The sequence below is a fragment of the Amblyomma americanum genome, chromosome 2 (assembly GCF_052857255.1).
Source record: "Amblyomma americanum isolate KBUSLIRL-KWMA chromosome 2, ASM5285725v1, whole genome shotgun sequence".
In the NCBI taxonomy this organism is placed as follows: domain Eukaryota; kingdom Metazoa; phylum Arthropoda; class Arachnida; order Ixodida; family Ixodidae; genus Amblyomma; species Amblyomma americanum.
Window position 1 is genome coordinate 50,263,101 of NC_135498.1, and position 26,476 is coordinate 50,289,576.

Genomic DNA, 26,476 nt, shown 5'->3' on the forward strand with positions numbered 1-26,476 from the left:
TGCGCTTTTTACATGACGTGTATACGGACTTCCCGACCGTGGCCGCCGCATGCCAGATAACGCGCTTTCGGACGCGAAGATCAGCGGAGATGATCTTGGCGACGTGACCGCGAGACAACAAACAGTGAGCTCGAGCCTCAGCAGCGCGAAGAGACAGGCATTAAGCGTTTATACGCCCTCTGAAGTGCAACTGTTTTTATACCCACTATGGCTTCCTGGCATTATCTCTGCTATGCGTCCGTTTTATTCGTGCGTTAGCATTAGAACGGTCCGTGCAGGCGGAAATGGCGGCCGCCGTCATGCGTGACGCGATGCGAACCTGCGATGTCATCACAACTTGCCACCGGATAGTGAGCAAACTGCCGACCGTAACAGGTGGCAGTTAAATTAATGATTAGTCGCGAAAGTTGCCGGGAAGAGCAGCTTGAGTCTCACTAGCCCCACCAGTGGCTGCGTTTGAAACGTCCACCGGTCGGGGCAATGGCGCGTCGCTTAACCGCTCCACCACTACGGCAGGAGTGGTATGAGGACTCCCAGCGATCTATGACTGTAAAGTAGAGAATGACAATTCCATCAACGCTATCTCGTCATACCCTCAAGACGATAGAATCAGGAGCAACTGAAAGTGATAGTGCATTCAAACGATCCACAGAGGATCGTCTGAGTGTTTTTTTCTTAATGGACTTTACGCCTCATGCAACACTTTGAGCTTCGTGGCAAGTTGTAGCAGAGGGCTTTAACTTGCGCCAAAGTCATAGCACCGGGGCGCTTTTTTTTTACAGCGCGTGCTGTTACAAGCTTGTGCGGGGATCGGGTAGTCCGTACGGAATGACGCTGTCATCACGTGACCAGCGGCACAGATGCGGCAGCAGTGGAACGCGTCGACCTTAATTGGTGTCATGCTCCCCCCCTCCCCCCTCCCCGTTCCCTCCCTCACATCAGAGAGATCGTAGTTGTCGTTCACATCAAATGACGTTATCCCGTATCAACGTCGCATGATGGTTTGTCAACGATCACATGAACCATTTATGTGGTTCCTCGTCATCCATTATTCAATTGAATACCCCGAACACATTCTCTCCTCCGCAATACAGCTGGCACTGATAATCGTGTCGCAGTAGGTGCATTTCGAATGCATCACAACGCACCCGCCGCGGCCAAGTTGTCGAACCCGTGACCTTGGTCTCAGTAATTGAACGCCTGTGCCATTGAGCCACCGCGGCGGTTATAGAACACAAAAGTGGCGAGGCGTTTTATCTTCGGATGTGAAGCCACGATCGCGCTCTCCTGTGCTTGCCAGTGCTTGCGGGAGCATGATTACTCTGTTTTTCAAGTGTTTTAGGGGAATCCCCCAAGGTGGAGTAGGTTTGTAATAAGGGAGTAATTACTGGCATCAACCCAAGCGCAGCCAAACAGCTACAGAGGAAAGCTAACAGCTTTCTCAGAAACTTCGTAGTGGAGAAAAATTCGCCCTGGTCCGGGTTCGAACCCGGGACCACGCTTCACGAAGCAGTTACAATGCGTACACAGGAAGTGGCAACGCGTACGTTAAAGATGATTTTGCGGCCCTACAATGTCTCAACACAGGGAATGTAAGACAAATGAACGCTTTTTGGCCAAGTGCCACGAACGCACGTGAGAAAGTGCCAACGAAAAAGTGCTGCCATTTGTAAGAATTCCGGCACACTTCTGACTTATAAAGCATCTTGGTGTGAATATCACTGCACCGTGCAGTCTGACAGAACTGTCTAATCATGCCTCACGCTAGGTTCGGCGAGCAATAATATTAGCACTGGATATCTCCAGTTGATGCGATGCTTATGCGGAGTGTTTCACACTAAGACTTTTCACAATTTTTAAACAAAAGCTTTTTGATTTAAAAGACCGCTTTTTTCGGCATAACATTGTCTGTGGTGTATTACATCAGAAAAACAGCTAAACATGCTAACTAGCAGCCTGGTTAACTAATAATCTATAGTGAACTTTTAACTATTACTTTTAAACTCCTTAATTATCGAAATGCGTGTAGCACACCGTAAGTAATATCCATTTCAGTTTTTAGAATTTCGAAAGCGCGGTTACTCTCGACGCTGTGGCCCAACAAATTTTGGCCATTCTACGAGTGTACGAGCACTGGTGATGTTGCTTTGCCTGCCAGCTTCTCGAAAGCGCATGCATTTTGGTGCGATGTAGCAAATTTTGTTGAGCCACAGCGCGAGAATAACCGCGCTTTCAAAATTCTAAAAGCTGATATGGCTACTACTACGGTGAGCTACACGCCTCTCAATAATTAAGGAGCCTAACAGTAACAGTTAAAAAGTTATTTATTGCTAGGGGAATATCTCGAGCAAGCAATTGAATGCAATTCTGCTATCGGAACACCAAGCCTTTTCCCTTCGCTCTGCCCTTCGTCGGTGCAGGAGAGTAACTAGCGAATACGAGTCACGCGGCGCGGACAGCGGCCAGAAGAGAGAGAGAGAGAGAGAGAGAGTCGTAAACATGGCCAGGCAGTTGCGCCGACGTGTGCGCCCGCGCGCGTAAACTGTGTACCGAGAGGCCGCGGCGCTTCTGGCCAGGCCGGGCGCGCGTTCAGCCCGAACCTGGGCCCTCCGCGAAGCCGCGTCACGCGACGGTAGTGTGTGCGATGCGCACAGCTGGAGCGGACGGACACCCATTAGCACATTCGTATATATCGTCTGGTGCGAACACTCACGGCGTCGCATCGCAACCTGAAGTTCGTCTGGAGGGATTTGCGAGCTGTGAAGCACTTTTGTGAGTTAAACAATTCCGCGCGGTTTCTCCGGTGCAGGTCGGATATAGAAAAGAGTAAATCGCTTCTTGGACGGTATATATACACACACACCCGTGTTTCGGTGTATACGGGCGTGTTCCTGGCGCTAATATTTCGGCACAAATATTTCGGTGAACTAACACATTTTAAACATGGGCGTCTTTCTTTTTCTTTTTACCACACTGCTGCTCTGGCAATGCGAATATGGCTTTTTAGGAGACGCGAGTGCGTTCAGAGGACCGGAGCACACGACCAACTAATTTGCGCCCAGTTTAGCGCCGCCATCCTGTAGTATCCCCAGGAAACATTGATAAAAAAAAAAGCTCCAAGCAGCTAAAAGTCAAACGCAAAGGAGTGGGAAAGGTATATGACAAAAAACAAAAAACAATCATAAAGACGAGACGACCACTTGAGTGTAGCTGGCCGCGTTAGCGTTGAGTTTTCCCAGACACGAAAATGCACTCCTAAAGCAACACAACGGTCAGACGATAAGTGCCTTTGGAGTATAAACTTTGTGGCCCTGCTGCATTGAACCGAAGAATAGATCTACCCGCTGAGTTTTGAGTTAGGTGCCCGTTTAGGCATTCGAAAGGAAGGGCTACGACTGACATCTTCCCATTACGTTATAATTGCACATTGCAGTCCGGATTCAACGCGATTGCACAACAGCGTAGGTACCTTTGTTTTAACGGGTTGGACTATGTCAGTGACGTCGCACGTTCAACGGGACAATAAAGGAATAAAGGACAACAAAGCAGTGGGAAAGTGTGACACTACATGCATAACTTCACCAGAGAAAGTACGAGACACCAGGAGAAGAACACAGGACAACGCTAGACAGGACAGCGTTGTCCTGTGTTCTTCTTCTGGTGTCTCGTACTCTCGCTGGTGAAGTTATGTCTGGAATACACCAACTAGCCCACATGGTTACCTTGAGACACTACATTTCGCAGTAGTGTACTTCCTGATTTTTTCAATCACAACTTTTTCGCATACTGCGTACAGAAAACTGTCCCCCTCTCCCCGTCAGCATGAAGCCATGACTTGCTGCCCCTTCACTGAGCTGGTTCACCACTGCAGACTTAGCTGCATTTCAATTCTTGCTCTAGTTCCATCGTATTTCTTACCAGAATTTCTTACTCTGCTTTCTGTGTTTCTTTCTCATGGACTTCCCTGTAAAACCCTGAGAGGGCATGGAGCCAAAGTGCTTCATATTGTGGTAGCCACAAAAAAAAAAGAAAAACGCAGGGTGCACATTTTTTGTGCGTATACGAGTGGGCACAAATGAGGACCAGCAATAACCTAAAACCATCGTCCAACGCTAAAAGTAGAAAAGAAAACGAGAAACAAGAGGAAATAACAAAAACAAATACAACCTAGCGCGCCCTGAAACTACCCACCAACCCCGTCACAACCCTTTGTGTTTTATGACAGAGACGGGACGGGCGAGGGTTTCGTAAAAGCCCGCTGACAGGACACATCTTCAGTCCACGTACTCAGAGCAACACACAAGGCGGCCCAAAATGACCGGTCCACGTTTTTACACCGGGAGCCCCGATACGTCTGCTCCAGAGGAGTGCGTCGTCTCGGCATCACACTCGCAAAACTACCGCGCCGGGGGCCCCGTCGCTGTCTTCTCGCAGGTTCCGCGGAGTTCTCCTAAGGAACGTCGTTCTCACCGCGTCGTGGTGCGCCTACTCTGCTTAGGCTGCACCCCCTCCTCCTCCTCCTCATCTTCTCCCCTAGAAGAGGCGCGCAACGCAAGAAGCACGCCGGCCGAACCGTGGCTCGCAGCAGCATAGCCGCAGGGAAACGACGACGTCACTACACCAGTGATGGTGGAGGGGTGGGTAGTGCGCAGGGGGCCCCTTTTAATTTATGGCTCTGTTCTGGCTTTTCTCAGGCAGGAAGCACCCCCGTAGAGCAGCTTTTGTGCGGGGCCGGTCGAAGAGGAAGCCGAGGAACGTCGCCACAAGGGAAGCTGTGCGTACACGCGCAGGCGACCCCCCCCCCCCCCCCCCCCTCTCCCTTCCGCTTTCTCTGCAAAACCACGCTGTAACTATGTCGAACTTACCCAGAGTTGCAGTCCGAGCTTCGACGTTCTTGTGCGTGCGTGCGTGCGTGTGTGTGTGTGTGTGTGTTAGTGCACGCGCCCATGTTTGTGTGAACCTGTGCGCTCATCCAGCTATGCACTAATGCGCCCTGGCCGTGCGAGCCTCCTTGGTTGTACCGAAGTGAAGCCGCTGCGTGGCAAGCACTAAAAAAAAAAAATCAGTGTCGCTTAATTACTCCTGTCCCGGCAGAACGCACCGAAACTAGACCATTTGCAGTTTTTTTTTCTTTTTTTTTCCGGGAGTTACCGGACGTGTACGATACGCGAGATCCACGACCATTCATAATCCATCAGCATGTTTTTAAGTTTACCTCTCTCTGTCTCTTTCCCTCTCTTCAGCGCTCAAGCGTAATGTGAAAATTTGTAGATCTTCCAGGTTGAATTTGTCAAGCTTCGAGCTGCGCAGCGGTTCATATGGCAGCGGTTCATATTCAGGAGTTAAGAAAAAGTCGGAGGCAGCTTGCGCATTCATTTCTCTGCGTACAACCGTGAGCACTTGCTGTTGAGTGAACTCAAGGCTCTCACAGTCCTTTTTCGGCAACAGTTTGATTATTACCGAATTCCCTGAAATGTACTGAAACAAGCTTAACAGTAATGATAATACCGGTGTTGTCAACATACTGCAACAGATCTCGTCACCGGTATGGTGCACCGCGACCATCTGGCGCGACCATACTAAGCTGCATTATGCTACAACGTGCCCCTATGCCAATGACACAATGTCGCTATGTAGAACTGCAAGATTGTGGCTAATATTTTTTTTTAATATTTCGCAAGCGTACTAAGAACGTCAACCAGTTTCTCGGAGCACCTAAATCCTCGCTCAGTTTCTTTCCCCGTTAACCCACACTACCTTGCGGCACTGAAAGCGGCACCAGCATGTGCAACACTATACGAAACACATGATTTGCTCATTCCTGCCTTCTCACATGACCCTAATCCCACTGTAACTTCGAACATTCGCGAACTGCATCAGGCTTTTTGTTTGCAGTGGAAGCAACGTGAAGGGAATTACAGGAAGCGTAACCCATTATAAGTGACATTAAATTTGTTAGTCACATATTTAGAGGAATCCCCCAAGGTGGAGTAGATTTGTAATGAGGAAGTAGTTACTCATTGGCGTCCACCCAAGCTCAGCCATATGGTTCAAAGGAAAGCTAAGCAGGTTCCACAGAAACTTCGTAGTTAAAGAAAAAAAAAAGACTTCCTTTAACTACGACGTTTCTCTGGAAGCTGTATAGCTTTCGTTTGTAGCCGTATGACTGCGCTTGGGTGGATGTCAGTGAATGATTACTCCCTCATTACATTGAATTCGGCAAGTCACACAGAAATTCATCGTCATCACCATCGCCGTGATCGCTGTCGTTGTCATCCTCATCGGGCAGGTCACGTCCTTTCCGGGACAATGACCTTTTCTATTTAGCAGAATTGACATCTGAGCTAGTTGGTTTTTCATTTTCAAAAATTATAAAGCGCACTTAGGACAACAGACAAGAGAGACCAAACCACACAAGCGCTTACTCGCAACTGCGCGTGTATTCGAGAAACACACAAAAGGAAGAACAATCACAAACAAAACAAAAGCCATCGCGCAGGCGTGACAGGAAAAGTGCTCATACAGGTGCGTCAAGATAACAAAACTCTCTTTCATGCAAAACCACCATAGGGTCGGCAACACACGTGTGCTGATTCTTACGGATGTGATAGGCCTCTGAAATCTTTCTGGTTAGCTGATTAGGGTGTCGGAACAAGATTTTAGTTTGGTCAAGCAAAGGCTTGCAGCCGCTGCATTTTGAACAGTGCTTAGCGAGATTAGATGAAGGCGACTTATTCAATGACAAAAAATGCTCTTGCAAGCGCACATTAAGGCAGCGGCCCGTTTGGCCGATATAGGTCCGGCCACAAGAAAAGGGAATGTGATACACCACTCCTTTTGAACATCTGACATAGCGGTTCTTGTGATTCACAGTGATTCAGTGATATCTTCCTGTCTCGAGTTGACTCTTATATTGAAAAGAATCAGAGTGGCCTTGCAAAAAAGATTTTCAGGTATGTCGATGATTATCTGGTGTTTGTTGACCGACATGAATTTACAAGGAGGGCGGTGGACATTATTAAGATTTTTAAAGAATATGGGCGTGGATTACAGTTCACCTTTGAAACTCCTACAAACGATTGCCTGCAGTTCCTTGACACAAAACTTCATTTCGTGCAGGATCATGTGTGCTGGAGGTATTCTCCGAGGTCTGATAAACCACTCTTAAATTATCAATCAAATCACTCAAAAATTGTGAAGTGCGGCATTGCTGTCTCCTGCCTAGGATCGTCTTTGCTCAAGTCGTGCCCCCACGAAATGAAGGAAAGTTTCTGCGAGCAAGTGAACAGACTAAGATTGGCTGGATTTCCAGAGGACGTGCTGTTTCTAGCTTCTAGCAAGGTGCTGAAAAAAGGAAAAGAGTTCAATAGGTCACTTTTGAAGGGTTCTGAGGAGAAAAAGAAAAATATTGCAGTCATACCTTATGTTCATCGGTTTTCTCATCAACTAAAAAACGTGGGTAACAGATATGGTGTTAATGTTCTCTTCTCTGACCCTCAGAAAGTTAGTAGTGTTTGTGCGAAGGTTGCTGCGTGCTCTAGCAGCGGTGTATGTGATAAACGAAAGCGGTGCTGCACTGTGAATCACAAGAACCGCTATGTCAGATGTTCAAAATGAGTGGTGTATCACATTCCCTTTTCTTGTGGCCGGACCTATATCGGTCAAACGGGCCGCTGCCTCAATGTGCGCTTGCAAGAGCATTTTTTGTCATTGAATAAGTCGCCTTCATCTAATCTCGCTAAGCACTGTTCAAAATGCAGCGGCTGCAAGCCTTTGCTTGACCAAACTAAAATCTTGTTCCGACACCCTAATCAGCTAACCAGAGAGATTTCAGAGGCCTATCACATCCGTAAGAATCAGCACACGTGTGTTGCCGACCCTATGGTGGTTTTGCATGAAAGAGAGTTTTGTTATCTTGACGCACCTGTATGAGCACTTTTCCTGTCACGCCTGCGCGATGGCTTTTGTTTTGTTTGTGATTGTTCTTCCTTTTGTGTGTTTCTCGAATAAACGCGCAGTTGCGAGTAAGCGCTTGTGTGGTTTGGTCTCTCTTGTCTGTTGTCCTAAGTGCGCTTTATAACTTTTCTATTTAAATGCATTTACCGATGCTCTCTTTTGGCCGTGGCCACTCTGTTTTCGCTGATTTCCTCATTTCATCTACTGACTGGACTTCCTGTCGGCACAGGCTAAGTATGTTTCCCTTTCGCTGAAATCCAGCGTGCTATAGAGGGGTTTAGTCAACTCAAAGTTGATGAGAAGCAGCTAATAATTGGCACTCCAGAATGGCCGAAGTGTCTGGATCATGTACCCGGGAGCACCTAGAACGAAAGGGGTCAGTGAACTTTATGCCGCATCATTCACTATTAGTCAGCTTCCGACCACTGATTGTCTGTCCTCTGCTACGAAGTGCCGGTACGGAGCGCGGATCAAGACGCTCTTCAGGCCTGCTTGGCTCGCAAGGGTGAAAGTGCAGAAGGACGAGAAGTGAGAGAAGAGCTAACAACAGCGTCTCGGTGCGTCGAGCTATAGGTCCGCAAATACTTCGCACTACTGGAGTGCTGACAAATTCTTCGCTAAAAACAGGGAGGACCCAAATCTTTACGACCTGTGTCGGTGCGCGTCGAGCATGCCCTATACGCTGCTGCTCCCTTCGCGGGCTTGTGACATTGACTCCGAAAAGTGGCTGGCTCCCCGGCCGGAGCCGTGACGTTTCCCGAGCAAGCTTCCACGTGCTGTCGGAGAGAGAGAGAGAGAGAGAGAGAGAGAGAGAGAGAGAGAGAGAGAGAGAGAGAGAGAGAGAGAGAGAGAGAGGAGAGAGAGAGAGAGAGAGAGAGAGAGAGAGAGAGAGAGAGAGCACACTCGTGCTTTCAATAGTTTCGAGGAGCTTTCCGCTGTATATTTTCGGTCCTGACAGGCTCTTTGTTTTATTCGGAGGTCGCCTGTTTTTAAGTACGCCAGGAACAAGCAAAAAAAAAAAGAAAGATGCTTCGGCTACCTCGTCACGCCTTTGTTTCATACGGCCACGGCCGGCGCCAGGCTTTACGCAAAGCTGGGCTGGGGACGGCGGAAAAGACGCAGTAAACTTTGCTCGAGAGATGGGGTGCGGAGACATTAACTGTCCCGGGGGCTAGAACAACAGAAGCAGAGCTGCGTCGCGAAATTTCTTCAAGAAGTCCACACAGAATCAGTGGACTATTGTGTGAAAGTCTACAGACTATTTCCGACCGCTCTTTCTAATGGACTGTACGACAATCTACGGGTATGTGGCCTTGCACATTTAGCCGGGTACCAGAGTTTTATAGATGTTTCGAGCAACAGACAAGCTCACTGGCGCTATGTGAGGGAATTGCCACGGTATAGGTTATTTCAGAGCACTACAAGTCACAGCTCGGCGTGCGCCGTTCTATACTCGCAGGCATGACTGCCTTGCGCTGTTGATACAAGCAGAGAGTTCAACAATAGATGATCGCCTGTAGCAAAAGGTGCCTTCAAGGGTGTCGACAGACCCTCGTTTGGACGGAAGTGTTGCAGCAGCTTTAAAGTAGGAGGGAGAGGAGGATATTCCTCACCGCGTAGACCTGTAGCTTCTGAGAGCAGTGCCGGCAAAAGCTAGGCCTCAGAGAAGCACCTTTTCTAGGTACCGATTACTGGTCAGTGTCAGGCACAGTTACCACTTATTCTGACGTCACTGGACGCAAAAAAGAGGAACCCGAAGCTGTAATGGTCCATTATCGTTCATGGATAACAAAAACGCCACTTTTAAAAACAACAGGACACTGATCAGCCAGGAAGTTACATAAAAGTGAAATACGTACCAGCAATGACAACAGTGGAATTTTACCACCTGCGTGTCCTAATGTAGCACATGTATATACTTCGCCGCCAAGAATTGCTCAGATTCCTTAAGTGTTCTCTCAAACTGATCAGTCTCACCCCGTTCACAGGCGAAATTATCCTTGCAGCAAAGCGATAGCAGCACGGCAAGTGCTTCTTCCATTTGTTAACTTAGTAAAAGGAAACATACATCGACAATACTCTCAGAATTGTTGCCTTCAATATTTGGGTACGATTTAGTTAAAGTAGCCCCTGCCGCGCCCGACCAGGGACGGATTTAAAGGGGGTGCGGAGGAGCTGACCCCCCCCCCCCCCCCCCCCCACCTTTCTAAGCGAGAAAGTTTACACAGGAAAACCATGCTAAACCCTATTTAGAAATAAACAGTCCTAGAAATGCACGGCTCAAATAGGAGCACCCCCTCCAAGAGTGACCCACAAATCCTCCCCTGCGCCCAGCCCCACTTATAAAGAGCACTAAGTGGTAGGCCTATACAGACCACACGCGCACCCAGATCACGTGTCCACGCGAAGCGGCTTGTTAAGAGCAACCCACTCTTCACCCCACTTCGACAACAGTCTTGCTTTTTCACTTGGTCAAAGACAGTGTTTCCGTCACGACAAACCACTACGTCGACGCCGGAGGTGTCTTCCCCTCAGAATACTTATTCTCGTGCAGCTATCGATGCAAAAGGAAACAAGAAAGAAACAGAAACAACAACTAAAGGCTTTGGTTAGCTTGCCAGCGAATTTGTTAGCCTCTAACAATTGAGCCGTTTTTTTTTCGAAGTGGCACCGCCTAAAGGCGTACGGATCCCTTTCTCGCACAACAATTTCAACTGGCAGCCTCTCGCTCTGTGCTTTGGATATCATCATCTTTCGTTCGTTCTGCGCCGCGTTTTAGCGCGAAAGCATTGTTCCGATGTGTGAACACCACGCAAGATCTTGCGATGTTTGTGGGTTTGTGCCAAGTGAAACAAATAAATCAAATAAATATCCGCGACAGGGATTCGAACCTGCGGCGGCACGAACAGTTCAGTTTCTCTGGCCACTGCGCGAGAGCACAGGGCTATCGCACGCGGAGCACGCCTCGTTTTAAACTAAACTGCAGCACACTCTTGTACCGTGCATTGCACATCGTCGTGTTCATCAACTTCCATCAGCGGGACGAACAGATCAGATCTGCTTAACCTCCATCGCAGCTCAAGCTGACTAACGTGCTTTAGCACGTTTATAGGATTTAGGCAGAAATTGCATCAATTAGTAATTTAAAAATAAAGATGCGCACTGTATTCTCGAAGTAAGCCGCGTAAGTTTGCGAATGCTACTAAGGAATAAGTTGGTTTTGTGGAGGTTTAAGGCGCCACCGATGCGGGGCGCAGCTGAAGGGCAATTAATTGTTAGGGCGCTTCAAGCAACGAGAAGGTCCTTATGAATGCAGCGAGAGACGTTGACCGCACTGGCCAGTACGAAAAGAGAAGTGGCTGAATGTAGCGGTGTTTAAATACACAGCGACCCCTGTGACCAGTCTGGAGTAGCATGCCAGGCCGACAACCAGGCAGACCTCTCCTGTTCCATTAAAGTCATCTCCTCCTCCTCCTGTGACCAGCGCTGGCTACGTGGCGCCAGCATACGCTGACTAGAGTCACACAGTTACTGTACTACAGACCACAGGCGCAGACCGAGTGCTACATGATCGCGAGCACACTCCTTTCAGTAGCGTCGACGCGCCGACCGACGGAGCGGCGGCGGAGGCGGCGTCCGGCTGAGGCCCGTTTCACATGCTGCGACTGGACCGAAAATATCCGGTGTAGTCGGTGAGGGCCGCAGTGCGATTTTCGGTCACTGCTTTCACATGCGACACCGACACAACGAGTTCGGTCAGAGGAATAGGCAAGGTTCCTTTATGTTTGCATAGGGAACCCATTATTAAACGCGACAGAAACATCACACAGAATGTGTTGATGATTTTATGACCAGCGTATTTTTAGATGCAAGGCATTATTCCGCATGTTCTGATTAGAATAAACACTTTTGCTTCCACCGCGGTAGCAGTACCCACGTGACCGCACGTCGCACGCCGTCTCGGCGCTCCCCAATGGTCAGTCGCAGAGCGAACACACCGACGCTGCGACTGAATTCCAACCGGACGGAACTAGATCGCAAGCCGTCTGCGACTAGACAGACGCCCCTCCCCAGTCGCATACTGACAGAATTCGCAGTGTCGCAGGCGAAAATCGCATGCATGTGAAACGGGCCTGAGGCGAACGTCCCAGCGTGCTGTGAACACGTGCTGGCGGCGCCTCTTCTTCGGCACGTTGCAGGAGCGGTCGTGCGGGTCGCCCGCCACGCACAAAGGGCGAAGAAGGTAGCTGAGCGCGGCCCGGCGCGGTGGCTCAGTGGTTAGGGCGCTCGACTACTGATCCGGAGTTCCCGGGTTAGAACCCGACCGCGGCGGCCGCGTTTCCATGGAGGAAAAACGCTAAGGCGCCCGTGTGCTGTGCGATGTCAGTGCACGTTAAAGATCCCCAGGTGGTCGAAATTATTCCGGAGCCCTCCACTACGGCACCTCTTTCTTCCTTTCTTCTTTCACTCCCTCCTTTATCCCTTCCCTTACGGCGCGGTTCAGGTGTCCAACGATATATGAGACAGATACTGCGCCATTTCCTTTCCCCCCAAAACCAATTATTATTATTATTATTATTATTATTATTATTATTATTATTATTATTATTATTATTATTATTATTATATTAGCTGAGCGCGCTGTCCAGCTAAGAAAAGTGGCTGATGAAGTCTCCTCGAGACACTAGTGCACCCGTCTATGAGCCGTCTTAGAATGAACTATGATTTCCCGAAGTGCATTTCATGCTTACTTCTGCTCTCGAAGATGAGATATACAGTGAATTTTTCTAGGAGAGGAGGAGAGCCGCAGAAATTGGTCTCGCTTCTCGATGGACACCTCAACCATGTCATGGGGAAGATCAAGGAAGTGAAAGGGAGTCAAAGAAAAAAGAGGTGCCGTATAGGCGAGCTGCGGATTAGGTTCACCAGTTGGGGTTCTTTGACGTGCACTGACATCGCGCAGCATACGGGCGTCTTTTGCATGTCCACCCAGATTTATGTACGGCTTTCATGGCAAAGACTCAAACCCGCGACCTCGTGCTCAGCAGCCGACCGCCATGAACACTCAATCATTGATGACATTTGGTGAAGTTTGAAGAAGTTTGTCTAATGCCCCGAGTGGGACGACTCACCTTCCGGCCTTGGTGACGATCATCTCTGTGCCGAGCGCGTTGAACTCGTCCCAGAGTGCTTTCATCTCCAGCGAGGCGCTCACTCCCCACCAGCTTCGGGTGCAGAGGTTTGTGCTCCTCGTCGGGGCAGCAGCCGCCCGCCGAAGAGCTCTCCTCCGGCGTGGCCGCAGCCGAGGAAGAGCCCGATGAGGCGCCCTCCAGGCACGGGGACCCTGCGCGACCGTCGGGCGCCTTGCAGCCGCCGCCGCCGCTTTCCTGGAACTCGGTCGAGCTCCGGTACGCCTCGGCCAAGCTCGGCCGGTCCTTGATGCTTGTCAAGAGACAGGCTTTTGCGCACCCCCGAGGTTGCAGAATACGGGGAAGAGATAGAGAGGGAAAAAAGAAGCGACGCTGCAATCAGTTAGTATCCATTTCTTTATTACATTATCCTCAGGGCACCGGGGGGGGGGGGGGGGGGGGGGGTTTCATATGTACCAATGGAACAAATCAAAACAAAGTGCAAGAAATAACAAAGGTAATAGACAAAAGAACAGAAAGAAAACAACTCGTAAGACTTTCGAAACGCGGCGCACATTTACGAACAAGAAAATGATAAAAATTTACGAAAAAAGGTTACTCACTAGCTGGTCTTAAATAATAAGGTTTCTTCGATGGATGTGTTAGATGGGGGAAGGCGCTTCCACTCTGCAGTAGTCTTTGATGAAAGGAAATCGTGAAGTAGATTGGTTCGAAAGCATGGAATTAAACTTTATGGCAGTGATCTATACGATATGATGGGTATGAGGGCGGAGCTAAATGTTCGAGTTTCACGTACGGATTATGAAAGAATTTTTTGAAAGGGACATAAACGTTATTTTTTTGTGTGTTTGTGAAGCGGGTAGATTAAGGCTAGATTTAATGAGAGGAAACACTGGTTGCACAGGAGTAATTGGTCTACAAAGCAAGCAAATTTGTTTTGAATGGCTTAAATGAAATTAATAAGGGTATGTTAAACTGAGTCACAAATTGCTTAGGCGTATTCCAGCTTTGGATGTAGAAGGGACTGACATAGTATTAGTTCCAGCTGCTAATGGAGATTGAGAAAAAACACTAGAGGTAGCCAAGATTTCGGTTTGAACTGTTTATGAAGCAGTTAAAGTTGGTATTCCAAGAGAAGTTACCATGTATGTGAAGCCCCAGATACTTATCTGAATTAACATGCTCCAGAGTACTGTCATTAATTTTTCAGTTAGCTATTCCGGCAGAAATTGAACGGATTGATATAGTCAGGTGCTTACATTTGTTAATATTAAGACTCATTATCCATGTGCTGCATCAGTTAGAAATATTACCGAGGTTGGACTGCAAAGAAAGGCTTTCACACGGCTTAGTTTTTTTTTTTTTTACGACAAAGGACGCAGTCTTCAGCAAATGGCTTAATAAAAAAATTAAACCACGCAGGAAGGCCAATTATATAGATTAGAAACAGTAAGGGACCTAACAAGGAGCCCTGAGGGACACTAGTTTTTATAAACCAAGATGGTGATGCGCGGTCATTGGCTATTACATACTGGGAGAGGTTATAGTTTCAAAGAATTCAATCCATTTTAGTATTCTAGGATCAGTATTTAATGTCTTGATCTTTAGTAGCAGTAAATGACGAGGAAGATTGTCAAACGCCTTGTCGAAATCTAGAACAATACAGTAAATAAGCGAATTACGATCAAGTCCCAATTGTAATATAGTATAATATTGAATTTTGCTTGTCTTCTTGCAGCGTTAGCTGTTAATTGACACTCCATAGATGTGACGGTCGTGCTCTTGAAATGACGTCATCACTTCTCAAGGTCACGTGGCCCACTGTCATCGGTCACATGGTCCATTTAATTGGGTCACGTATAACAGAATGGTAACATTAATGAGCCATGTCAGCCATGTAACCATTTTCATGGGAACATTACCGTGACCTCCTGATCTTCCTGACCTCCTCAAAAGATGACGCTGAAATTCATGTGACATTAAGCAACACCGGTTGAACTTCTTGGGTTTATATGATCAGAAAGAATATACTGCCAACTCTCTCTTCCTGAATAAGCAATGGGAAATTTTTCCACTGTTTTTTCGGGACATATTTCTAAGAAGCCTCTGTTTTAAGAAGTGACCAGGTGCTTCGTTTTCTTTCCTTACTACTACATGTGCATCGTGATGTCACTGGCCAGTAGATGACGCTGCAGACAGTTGAGGATCACCACCACCACCATCGCCATCATCAGATTGCCTGTTTATCAGCAGCTTTCACCGTCGCTTTTCAACCACAATTTTCGCCGTTGTCTCTTTGGCGTAAACAACGTTAATAGTACTGCTATTATTACTGCGGTTAGTTCGATTACATAGAGGAATTACTCTTTGTTGTGAACTTAACCTCACTTCTTGTCTGCACTGATTTCGAGAATGTAAGAGAAAATTCAGTCGGACGGACGCAGCTAGCGGACCGTGACAGTTACGCTGGAGTGGTTATTCACAAGATATGCTGTCACATGAGTCAAACCTGTGGTATACGTGGTTCGATTCGAAAGTTTTCTAACGTTGTCGTCTGTTTTTAAAAAAAGTTGTTCTCAGCGAACCGATTCACGTGGTGCTAATGTTGCCTTTGTTCGGGACTGGACTGCGAACGGCAGACTTCTTCCTCCAGCATATTCCATCTGACTATGTGGCGCCGTTGTTTCTAACGAATTCCCTCACTTCTCCCTGTCCTGAGCTGTCTTCACTGGCACCTTCTTCTTCCAAAGATTTTTCGCCTCCAATTCATTTGCTCCAACGAAAGGAATGAATTGGAGTCAAGACTTAGTTGACTTCAACGAGTCAACGAAGTCTTGACTCCTGCAGCTTCGCTCCTGCACTCTATATGGCAGCCTATATTTGAAGTAAAATGCGAGTGAGCTGATTTTTAGCGCACTTCTTTTTAGGGCCGGGGTATGCTGTCCAAGTTCCTCCGTAGATTTCGATCACTGAACATACGGAATGCTTACTCCTGGCAACGAAGGTATATTCCCACTGCAAAGCATAGGCACTTGATGCAGTGAGCAATTGGAGGAGGCTTTTAGACGCGGCCCCGAAGATCCTGGGGTTAGCAAATAGAGGAGATTTAAAACTCGGTTAAAATCTTCGTAATCGCTAGAACTTTGCATGTTTTGAAGAGGGAATTTGTTTCCGTTGCCATAAGTATTTCGTATTTTTAGAGATGGAAATCCACCCCAGGGCTTGGGCTGTCTACCTCAGCTTAGTCCCTTTTTATTCCTTTCATGTTTAGAGCGTATGCTTGTGACCTTGACCATGCCCCTTACGCGGTCATTCTATACACAGTAGAGCCTGATAACACCGCGCATCCCTCTAATGGAAAAAAGTAGAGATCCCTGCTGTCATTATTTAGTGAGCTTAATGTTGATGAAAAGTGTGCAGTGCAGCCTGTTATATATGATCCAATTTGTTAGTGTAAGAATACTCGCAATCTCTCTAATAAAAATTAAATGATAAGAATGGTCGAAATCACTACTGAAATTTTGAATGGTCCGAAAATCGCACGGTATGCGCAAGATGGACGCACTTTTTAATTAACTGTATATGGTTTAGTCGAGGGTTCGACGGCATACCGTCTGGTTAGGAATCATGGCTTGATGAGGTTCACTGGTCACTGACCAAGGTCAACAAAATAATGACGTTTCGGGAGCGCTACGGCTCCCTTGTTCAGAATGAGCCTGTGAACAAGGGAGCCGTAGCGCTCCCGAAACGTCATTATTTTGTTGGCATTGTATATGGTCGTTTACGATTTATGGGGTTTAACTTCCCAAAGCGACTTAGGCTACGAGGGACGCACCAGTGAAGGGCTCCGGAAATTTCGACCAGCTGGGGTTCTTAACGTGCACTGAAATAGTACAGTACACGGGCCTCTAGCATTTCGCTTCTATTGAAATGCGACCACCGCTAACGGGGTCGAACCCGCGTCTTTCGGATCAGCAGCCGAGCGCCATAACCACTGAGACACCGCGGCAGCACTAAGAGTTTGTGATAAGAATTTGTTGTCGAAAATAATTTCCATAGTGACTAACTGTCAGCTTGGCTCGAATTTTTCATGTCACCAGAGATTAAACTGACGCTCTTGCAAAAAGGAGGTTATTTGCATACTAGTTAATGAAACTTGTTTGCAGGACTTCATTATTGACTGTTGAAAAGACAACTGTTCTTAAAGAACGTCACCAGCTTGCTGTTTCCGAAAGAAGAGGTAGTCGAAGTTTCCCATCGAGTGCAGGCGAAGGCACTGTAGGTAATAAGAAACAGCCCGGAACATCTAAACGGGCAGCAGGGTTGTATAGTGTGCAGTGCTGACTGCTCAAAAACTGAAGAGCCGTTTACAATTGCTCAAACGCGACGACAGTGCAGTGAAATTTGATTTTTGAGGACAGGAAATGGTGCAGTATCTATCTCACATATCGGCGGACACCTGAACCGCGCCGTAAGGGAAGGGATAAAGGAGGGAATGAAAGAAGAAAGGAAGAAAGAGGTGCCGTAGTGGAGGGCTCCGGAATGATTTTGACCACCTGGGGTTCTTTAACGTGCACTGACATCGCACAGCACACGGGCGCCATAGTGTATAATTGGTTTTTGGGGGGAAAGGAAATGGCGCAGTATCTGTCTCATATATCGTTGGACACCTGAACCGCGCCGTAAGGGAAGGGATAAGGGAGGGAGTGAAAGAAGGAAGGAAGAAGAGGTGCCGTGGTGGAGGGCTCCGGAATAATTTCGACCACCTGGGGATCTTTAACGTGCACTGACATCGCACAGCACACGGGCGCCTTGGCGTTTTGCCTCCATAAAAACGCAGCCGCCGCGGTCGGGTTCGAACCCGGGAACTCCGGATCAGTAGTCGAGCACCCTAACCACTGAGCCACCGCGGCGGGGCAAAGTGAAGTTCGCATTTTTCAGATAATCCACCGCGGCCTGTCCTCTGACACGGTAACTGATCAACATAGTGCGAACAGTCACAAGAAGCATGTTCTGTTTGTAGCTTTGTTGCATATTACCATATGATATTACTGAAAGTTTACTGCTTTCTACGTTAAGGTTTTCCGGTGGCTTCCTTCTCAACTCTTGAGACGACCGTTTTCGTTGGTAAAACATCCCGGAAAGTGCGTAGGCGAATACATTTTCTCACACAGCGTTCTGTCTGTCGTTGTCTTTTTAATTTTACACGCGTTCGTGCAGGTGGCTGAAAATTCTTGCTTTGGTGTCCGTAATCTAAGTTGTCTTGCCGCAAACGCCATGCCGCAAAAGTCATATTTTTGCCTCAAAGATCCTATTTTTGAAATTAACTTAAAGCCTGCCTTGTAACACCCGGCATGTGGGCAAGGCGGAATCACGTGTAAAAAGGATTAAAGTATCTAAAAAATAAAAAAAATCTTTTAATTGTCCAAAGACTGATAGAAATTTAATGAGGAATGGTGCACAGAGACAAAATATTTCCGCTGTTATTATTCACTGCATGACTGCAAAGAAGTATTCAAAGGGTTGAATTGGGAAAAATTATGTATACGAATTATCGAAGAACATGAGTGACGGATTTCAGCATTATCCAAAAATTCTAAGCTAAAAGTTTTAATGACAAAATCATGAAAGACCCTATTTTTCATAAGATAAAAGTCTAAAGGAATGCATTGCTCAAACAAAACCGCCCCCATCAACTGCCCCTTGCAGGAGTCACCGGTAAATCTACGCTTGAAGTATATCTCGGCAACATCCGATTTGGTAACTACGTTGTCCTGTTAAGTAACTCGTAGAACGAAAGCAAAGAATGCCTGTGGGTCTAAACAAGCAAATGCCAACTGTAGGCTAATAAACTGATATCAAGAAACTCTAAGCGATGTAATGACATCAGATTCAGACCGTGAGAAAGAAATTAGTAGGAGAATAAAAATGTGGTGGAGCCCGTTTGGGCAGCGAGCGCTATCAAGTCAGAAACAGCAGTTTGTCGACATCCCCCCCCCCCCCCCCCCAAAAAAAAAAAGAGAGAGAACTATACCAGGTATTTACGCTATACTGCGCAACGCGTTAAACCCGGCGAAAGCTGTCGCCATGCTGCTGGCTGCTGCCTGTTCATGCTTATGACCTGCAGACTTTGTGGACACCTGAGCTATCATGACAAACGCAACTGGCGCTGGTCATGTGCAAGTCACTGGTCACGTTACTGTATTTATTTATTTATTACAACCTCAAAGGCCCCATTAAAGGGGTATTACATCTATGTTGACAGTATGTTGTATGTTGAAAGTATGCGTGTAGACCGCCAACATCCTCCAGGGAGGACTATCCGTTAAGAGCTCTTGCTGCAAAAAAATAATCCTTTATAATAGATGTGTCCTGTCAGTGTTTGCACCTGGGGCCGAAATTGGGAGGCTAACAAAAAACCTGATTTATAAGATAGATAGCGCAGACAGCGATGGAAAGGAGCATTGCAATGGTAATATTAGCTGCGAGATAAAAATAGAGCAACGTGTATTAGAGTAAAAAATCGACTTGTATGGCATCCTATAGGTGAAGCAAGAAGGGCATCGTGTGGGACATCTAATGGGGAGAGGAAAACGCCATTTTCGTCAACATAACAGAGTGGATGCCAACATGAAGGAAACGTATACATTGGCAGCACTGAGAGCCAGATGTGAGAAGAGAGGATAATATTAGTTGAGAAAGGGTGGTAGCGCGAGGCTCAAAATAGTGCTAATCAGATATCAGCGCGAGGAGCTTTTGTCTTGCTTTTAGAGAAGGCAAGCGTAGCAGGGGGGCGGCAGAAAGTTAGGTGGGCGGGTGAGATCAAGAAGTTTGCGGGGATACGGTGGCTGCAGCTGGCACAGGACAGGGTTAATTGGAGAGACATGGAGAGGCCTTTGCCCTGCAGTGGGCGTAGTCAGTCTGGCTAATGATTATGATGTACAGGGTGGGTCACGCACAGCGGGGAAAGTTGAGCATGTGGTTATTAGCCAACCCGCCGCGGTGGCTCAGTGGTTAGGGCGCTCGACTACTGATCCGGAGTTCCCGGGTTCGAACCCGACCGCGGCGGCTGCGTTTTTTATGGAGGAAAAACGCTAAGGCGCCCGTGTGCTGTGCGATGTCAGTGCACGTTAAAGATCCCCAGGTGGTCGAAATTATTCCGGAGCTCTCCCCTGCGGCACCTCTCTCTTACTTTCTTCTTTCACTCCCTCCTTTATCCCTTCCCTTACGGGCGCGGTTCGGGTGTCCGCCGATATATGAGACAGATACTGCGTCATTTCCTTTCCCCAAAAACCAATTATAATTATATATATATATATATATATATATATATATATATATATATATATATATATATATATATATATATATATATATATATATATATGAGCCAGGCGCCTCGTAGTAGAGAGCTTGACCATACAGTGTGATAAGGGGCCCACATACTGCGGCATTCCTCCAGCTGCGCAATCCTCACGCTTTTGTAAGCCGAAGTAAGGGGCTTTTACAAGTCGAAGTTCTAAATTTAGGAGAGATGAGCACGATAGGTAGTTTATATCACCTTCAAGAGATATTAGGTGCTGGCTATGCGTAACAAGCTACCCTACATGATCCAGAATCAAACCCCTTGTGTCTGTATTCTCGGAAAGGGCTGTATCACAGACAACACTGGCACTTTACAAAAGTGTTACTTTTTTGTTTTGCTCCGATGTTAATACATTGTTGCCAGAGTCCTTTACTGCTAACGTTTGTGAGAAGTTACAGATGAGCTTAGCAATTAAATTTTACTAACCTTAAATTTGCGATCCGTCCCAGCCTCAGTCAAAACTGAAACGAGGCATGCACTAAAGTACACAGCAACTAATACATGCAACTCACACACTAGCCTTCTAACGGCTTGAAGCTCGTGACAGCGGCGAACGCGTAACATGCGAAGTTTTTGCTAAAGAAATTTTTGGGGCTGTGCATGCAATATATTTCAGGCATCCAGATGTTTGGCTGCAAGGGTGTGCTGACTAAAAAACAATATTACTGCAGAAACAATGCGAAAAGTTTTGAGACATAATGGTTGAAAATATTGGCAATATGTTTTTATTAGATGATTTCATGAATAATATAACTTTTCGAACACAGCATCGGCATAATCCTTAGTTTTACCGTTAAACTAATGTTTATCATGCAATATATAACGTTACTGTTAATTTTTAGCGCTAGCCTAACCTTCAAATCCAAATGTAACGTTACTACAACTCACACAACAATTTTATGACATTATTCTAATGTTCGGTGCTACCTGGGACATGAACTGGTTGGTGGTGGTTGTGATGATGACGATGGTGATGATAAAGTTACAGGCAGAACCAACCCAGACTCTGGAAGGCCTTTCGTCTACGGCTGAGGACACTGATCCTGGATTCTCCAAGTGAACCGCGTGTTTTCATGCATGATGCAATGCGGCTGTCGGCTTGCACGAGTATAGGCTCCCGACATCTGTATTCGTCGGCTGTTCCTCGCGCAGGCAAGTTTAATTCATACGGTAACTGTGCTGTTAAATCCAAACTGCGTGCCTGTTACGTGGCTCGCTGCATTCAAATAGGTTTGGAAACTGTACCCTCGCCCAAGAAATGAGCCCTACAGCAGGATATGCGGTGAACTGTGTCGACACTTGTTATCTCCTTTGTGGTGCACGTCTTTAGCACGATTCTAACGTTGTCACTAGGACGCGCACTCTTTATCCGACTTGTCTCACGCCACACTCAGCGCTCTGTGTCTGATGTATGTTATTTTACAGCAGCAGCACAACATACTAGAACAAATATATGCACAAAATTGTCCACTCGCCCTGCTTTCTTAGTACCGTGAACACTTTCGTCGTTTCCAAAACACTGATCTTCTGCCCACCCGCCGCGGTGTCTCAGTGGTTAGGGCGCTCGGCTACTGGTCCGGAGTACCCGGGTTCGAACCCGACCGCGGCGGCTGCGTTTTTACGGAGGAAAAACGCTAAGGCGCCCGTGTGCTGTGCGATGTCAGTGCACGTTAAAGATTCCCAGGAGGTCGAAATTATTCCGGAGCCCTCCACTACGGCACCTCTTTCTTCCTTTCTTTCACTCCCTCCTTTATTCCTTCCCTTACGGCGCGGTTCAGGTGTCCGCCGACATGTGAGACAGATGCTGCGCCATTTCCTTTCCCCAAAACACCAATCTTCTACCCCACCTCGGGGAAACTTTTGATTGCTATTTTTTCGTGCTAATGCAAAGGAATGGCCACCGGAAGGATGCCTTTAGGAAAGCAAGCTTTAGTTGCCACCCTAGTCATCACGACCAGCAACAACATCGCAATTTCCTCCTCGCCGGAATTATTACCCATATGGCGCGGCTTAGTGTTCTGTATCGCTCGATTGCTTTTGGCTAAGATGAAATATGCAACTGGGAGATGCGCTTGAAAATCGAGGATGTTACATTTTGCAAACGCTATACTCGTGTGTGACAGAAATGTCACTTAAAAGAGAGGAGCATAAGCTAAAGCTGCTTCTACCTTCCCATTTTTAACCACTTCGAGAACAAGCGACCATCTAGTCTACCTCGATGCACTGTGTTAACCAAGCAATCCTGAGCCTCTTCCGGCCATGAACCGCCACCGGGGATCCCTTCTACAGCTGTCCCAGGGTCACTCAACCGTATTAACATCATCATTTTGAGGTTATTTACGATATAACTATTGACTTTAAAAGTACTTAAAAAGCCACATTTTATCGCGTAGTCAAAACCAGCTGTTTTGAACTTATGAAAGACATTCATTAGTTTCTTCGTCCCATAGTGCGAAGCACACAGCGTATACGTTTGCTGTTAAGAGTCCGATTCTCTCTCCCTTTTGTTTTTTAACTTAAGCGTACGATCAGCCTCATGTAAAAGGGCACAGCACATGGTTGACGTTTGGTGGGTCACTTTAGTCGTCGAAGACATGCGTCACTCGGAAGGGGAAGCGAGAGCTAATGGCATATTTATGAAATTGCTACAAAGGGAATAATTAATATAAGCAAATATCGTTCCTGAGAAAATTTTACATCTTGTTTTTGAGCGACTGTAACTGCCCACGCTACCAACAACATCGCCGCTCGCTTTCTTGAGCCCTCATAAAGTGTGTATAACGCAAAAGTCAGGTTTTTACTGGGTAAAATTATATAAAGCCATAAGCATAACAGTTCTGATATCATTGCATTACTTGCAGATTTTACAAAATTTTAAAACGTAACCTATTCAAGAACACGAACATACCAGCGCCTTTCGAATTCGAATCTATACGAAGAATACCAACCTACCAGCAGATCCCTGTGCACACAAAAGTCTGCCTTTCTTGGCGCACGCGCGTCAGAAAAGGCGCGAACGTGCACTACGAATGCGCTTTTCTGTAACCATCGACAGCAGTTCTGGTCAGTGATCAGCACTGATTTTTCGTGGCAACATTTCTCCTTCTCCATCAAAGGCGCTAACCTTGCGACAGACCGCACTGAATCTAGACAATGATAAAAAAAAATAAGCTGAACAAACAGTCTACGTATCGTTTCCTCAATGCGCGCCGCAGTCGACAGAGCGAAGCTATCCGAAACTGCGGCCGTCCTCCGGCACAGCAATTAGCGCCCCGTGCTCACCCCAAACCAGCGCGCGCTCCGACTCCAAGATCCGCGACGACGCGGCACTCATCCGCGACGACAGTCTGCCGTGTCCTCACAATCCTCCAGCTTACGAACCCCACACGCACACACATACAGCGAAAAAAAGAGGGAAGCATCATCCGATGGGGCGGGGAGGCGAAGCCCGCTGCTGCTTACCTTCCATGTCTTTCACCGGCGTGCTGGCGACATAGCTGGGCGTGCTGGCCCAGTCGGCCGCCAGGCAGCAGTCGCCGGCGGCCTGATACGCGCTACTTCCTCTGGCATCCCCTTCGACGGCCGCCGAGGAACCCGGCAGGTAAGCCTGGACCGGCGGCTCATTCGCCATCAGGGCCGCGATGCTGAACGTACGCTGCGAGGATGACCGACCCGTGTCGACAAGTTCCATTGTCTGGCGCCTGCTCGCCGAGGTGTCGACAGGGGGGCCCCCTCACGGCCGCGCCCACGGGCACGCCCCCGCTGGGAGCACGACCGCGGTCGGGCTCTGGGGTGTCGGCCCCGCGGGTGGCTCCCACGGAGGGCTACGCCTCCCTCGGCTCGGGGGTGCCACCCTTCGGGCTGTGCTGGCGGCTGGGAGAGCGCGGAGCAGACCATCGGTCGCGGCTGCGGTGCTGCGGCTCTCGCTGCTGTTGCTTTTACGCCGATGGAGCAGTGCACCCTTCTTGGCCCTCACTGCGTCGGGGAGGATTGCGCGGCGGCGCGGGCGGTTGCGGTGCTACGCAACTACCACGGCGTGCGAGCCGGCCCGGAGGAGGGGCTTGGCGCTCTGGAGACATGCCAGGGTCCCACACCCCTCTGCTGTGCTCCTCCGCGGCTCGGTTCGGGGTTTGGGTGCGGAGAGGGTGAGTGGGTGAGTTTTTTTTTGTTTTAGTATTTTGGATGTTTTTTGGGCAGTTGTGAAGATGCACGGGGCGCGCTGTGGCCGTCTGGGCGAGCCCGGGCACTGGTCGTAAGAAATGCTGTGACTTGTTTTGCCTTTGTTATTTCCATCGCTCCTGTAGCCGCTTTGTTATTTGCACCACCTGCACTAATCATGGCCGACACTAACGATCAATCCTGGACTGTTGCCTGCAGTCCCTGCCGCCTGCATATCTGTCCGTACGATGACAACAGGAAAATAATGTTCGATTTTTGGAATGGTCTTCGTTTTCTGTGATTTCTTTTTTAGACTTTTTTAAAAATTTGCAGCGTGTTGTGACTATGGGCTTCGTTTGAGAGATAACGATATTGATTATAAATCCTACTCATTAATGTCGTCATTACAACGACTGGAATCTGACGGAAAAGGAGAGGGGGATGCCACCCTGCTCAAGCTTCAAAATGGTTTTCGCCTCCTTTCCTGTATCTTCTTTGCAATGACAGGGCAAGTTTTGATCTCTGAATAGCACGTTCCTTCGCTTTGGTATTAACCAGTACTTGAGAAGATTGTATTTATGAGGTAGCAGCGCCTATATCACAAAGCGAGATCAACGTTGTCCCGCCAGTCAATAGCTTTCCATTGTGGCTAGCTCTTTATTAACGTGAATAGCGTGCACATTATAGACACCGCTCCTCTCCTAAAGAAGGCTTAGTGCCCAAGAACAAGTCGTAATGCATGCAGAAGGGTGTCGTTATGTGACAATTTAAATGCTGCTCCAGATGGCTGCAGATTTCGCTTAATGCGAAGAAAGATCATAGGCAGTTAAATCACGTACACATAGAAGTGACGCGTGTGCGTCTTATGCGCTCTCAGTTTGAGCATAATTCACAGCCAGCTGCGGACGAAGCGAAGGGCACCGCGCATTCCCTACCACAGGTAAGTTGAAGTAAACTGCTACGTATACGTATTGATACGTATACCAAGGAGCCGTGCCTTCACTGTAGCGCCTGTGCAAGCATCCTTCTTCTAGCCTTAGAAGCTGTCACCTCGAGACCCCCAGCTTCATTGCAGCCGTGGTTGCAGGCATCGAACATACCGCTAAGTATCGTTCCTTGTCCAAAGCGACTCGGGCTATGAGGGACGCCGTAGTGAAGACTCCGGGAATTTCGACCACCTGGGGTTCTTTAACGTGCACTGACATCGCGCAGTACACGGGCCTCTAGAATTTCGCCTCCATCGCAATTCGACCACCGCGGCCGGGATCTAACCCGCGTCTTTCGGGCCAGCAGCCGAGCGCCATGCATAACCCCTGAGCCACCTCGGCGGCTCTCTCTCTCTCTCTCTCTCTCTCTCTCTCTATATATATATATATATATATATATATATATATATATATACACCAAGCTGCAAAAAACGCACTCCAGTCATCCGCTATATCAGCGCGCCAACTTTGGAGCCTTGATCGAACGGCCATATAAGTAATAGAATTATTACACTCATCTGGACAGATGATGTGACGGGCCACTCTTATGCGCTGAACGTTCAATAATTATTCTAATAATCCAGCCACCTCTTATCACCCTCTTCTTTTTTTTTTTTCGGGGATGGAATGGGGTGTGTGGTGGAACCTGCTGGTTGTTTGTGGTAGTCGTCATACTCGCTCGTCATCTCAGGAACTCCCTACAAGTTGAGCACAATGCCACAGGTTCTATCCATACAGCAGTATATAGGATTGAACGTGTGGAGGCGTTTCGCCTCATCGAGATAGAGGCGAAATCGTTAAATGCTCGTGCGCCGGGCTTTCAGAGCATGATAAAGAACCGCGCGTGACCGAAATAAATC

At 47.7% G+C, this 26,476-nt stretch overlaps 1 protein-coding gene across 1 annotated transcript in view; it reads right to left on the minus strand.

Annotated features, from left to right (window-relative positions):
- Positions 1–24,300, minus strand: part of org-1 (T-box transcription factor 1) — a 62,099-nt gene extending 37,799 nt beyond the window's left edge. Inside the window, 3 exon segments of the mRNA XM_077654265.1 lie at positions 13,089–13,174; positions 13,176–13,414; positions 23,935–24,300. Coding sequence (XP_077510391.1) covers positions 13,089–13,174; positions 13,176–13,414; positions 23,935–24,163 — 554 coding nt within the window. The 5' untranslated portion in view covers positions 24,164–24,300.
- Positions 24,301–26,476: the final 2,176 nt, after the last annotated feature.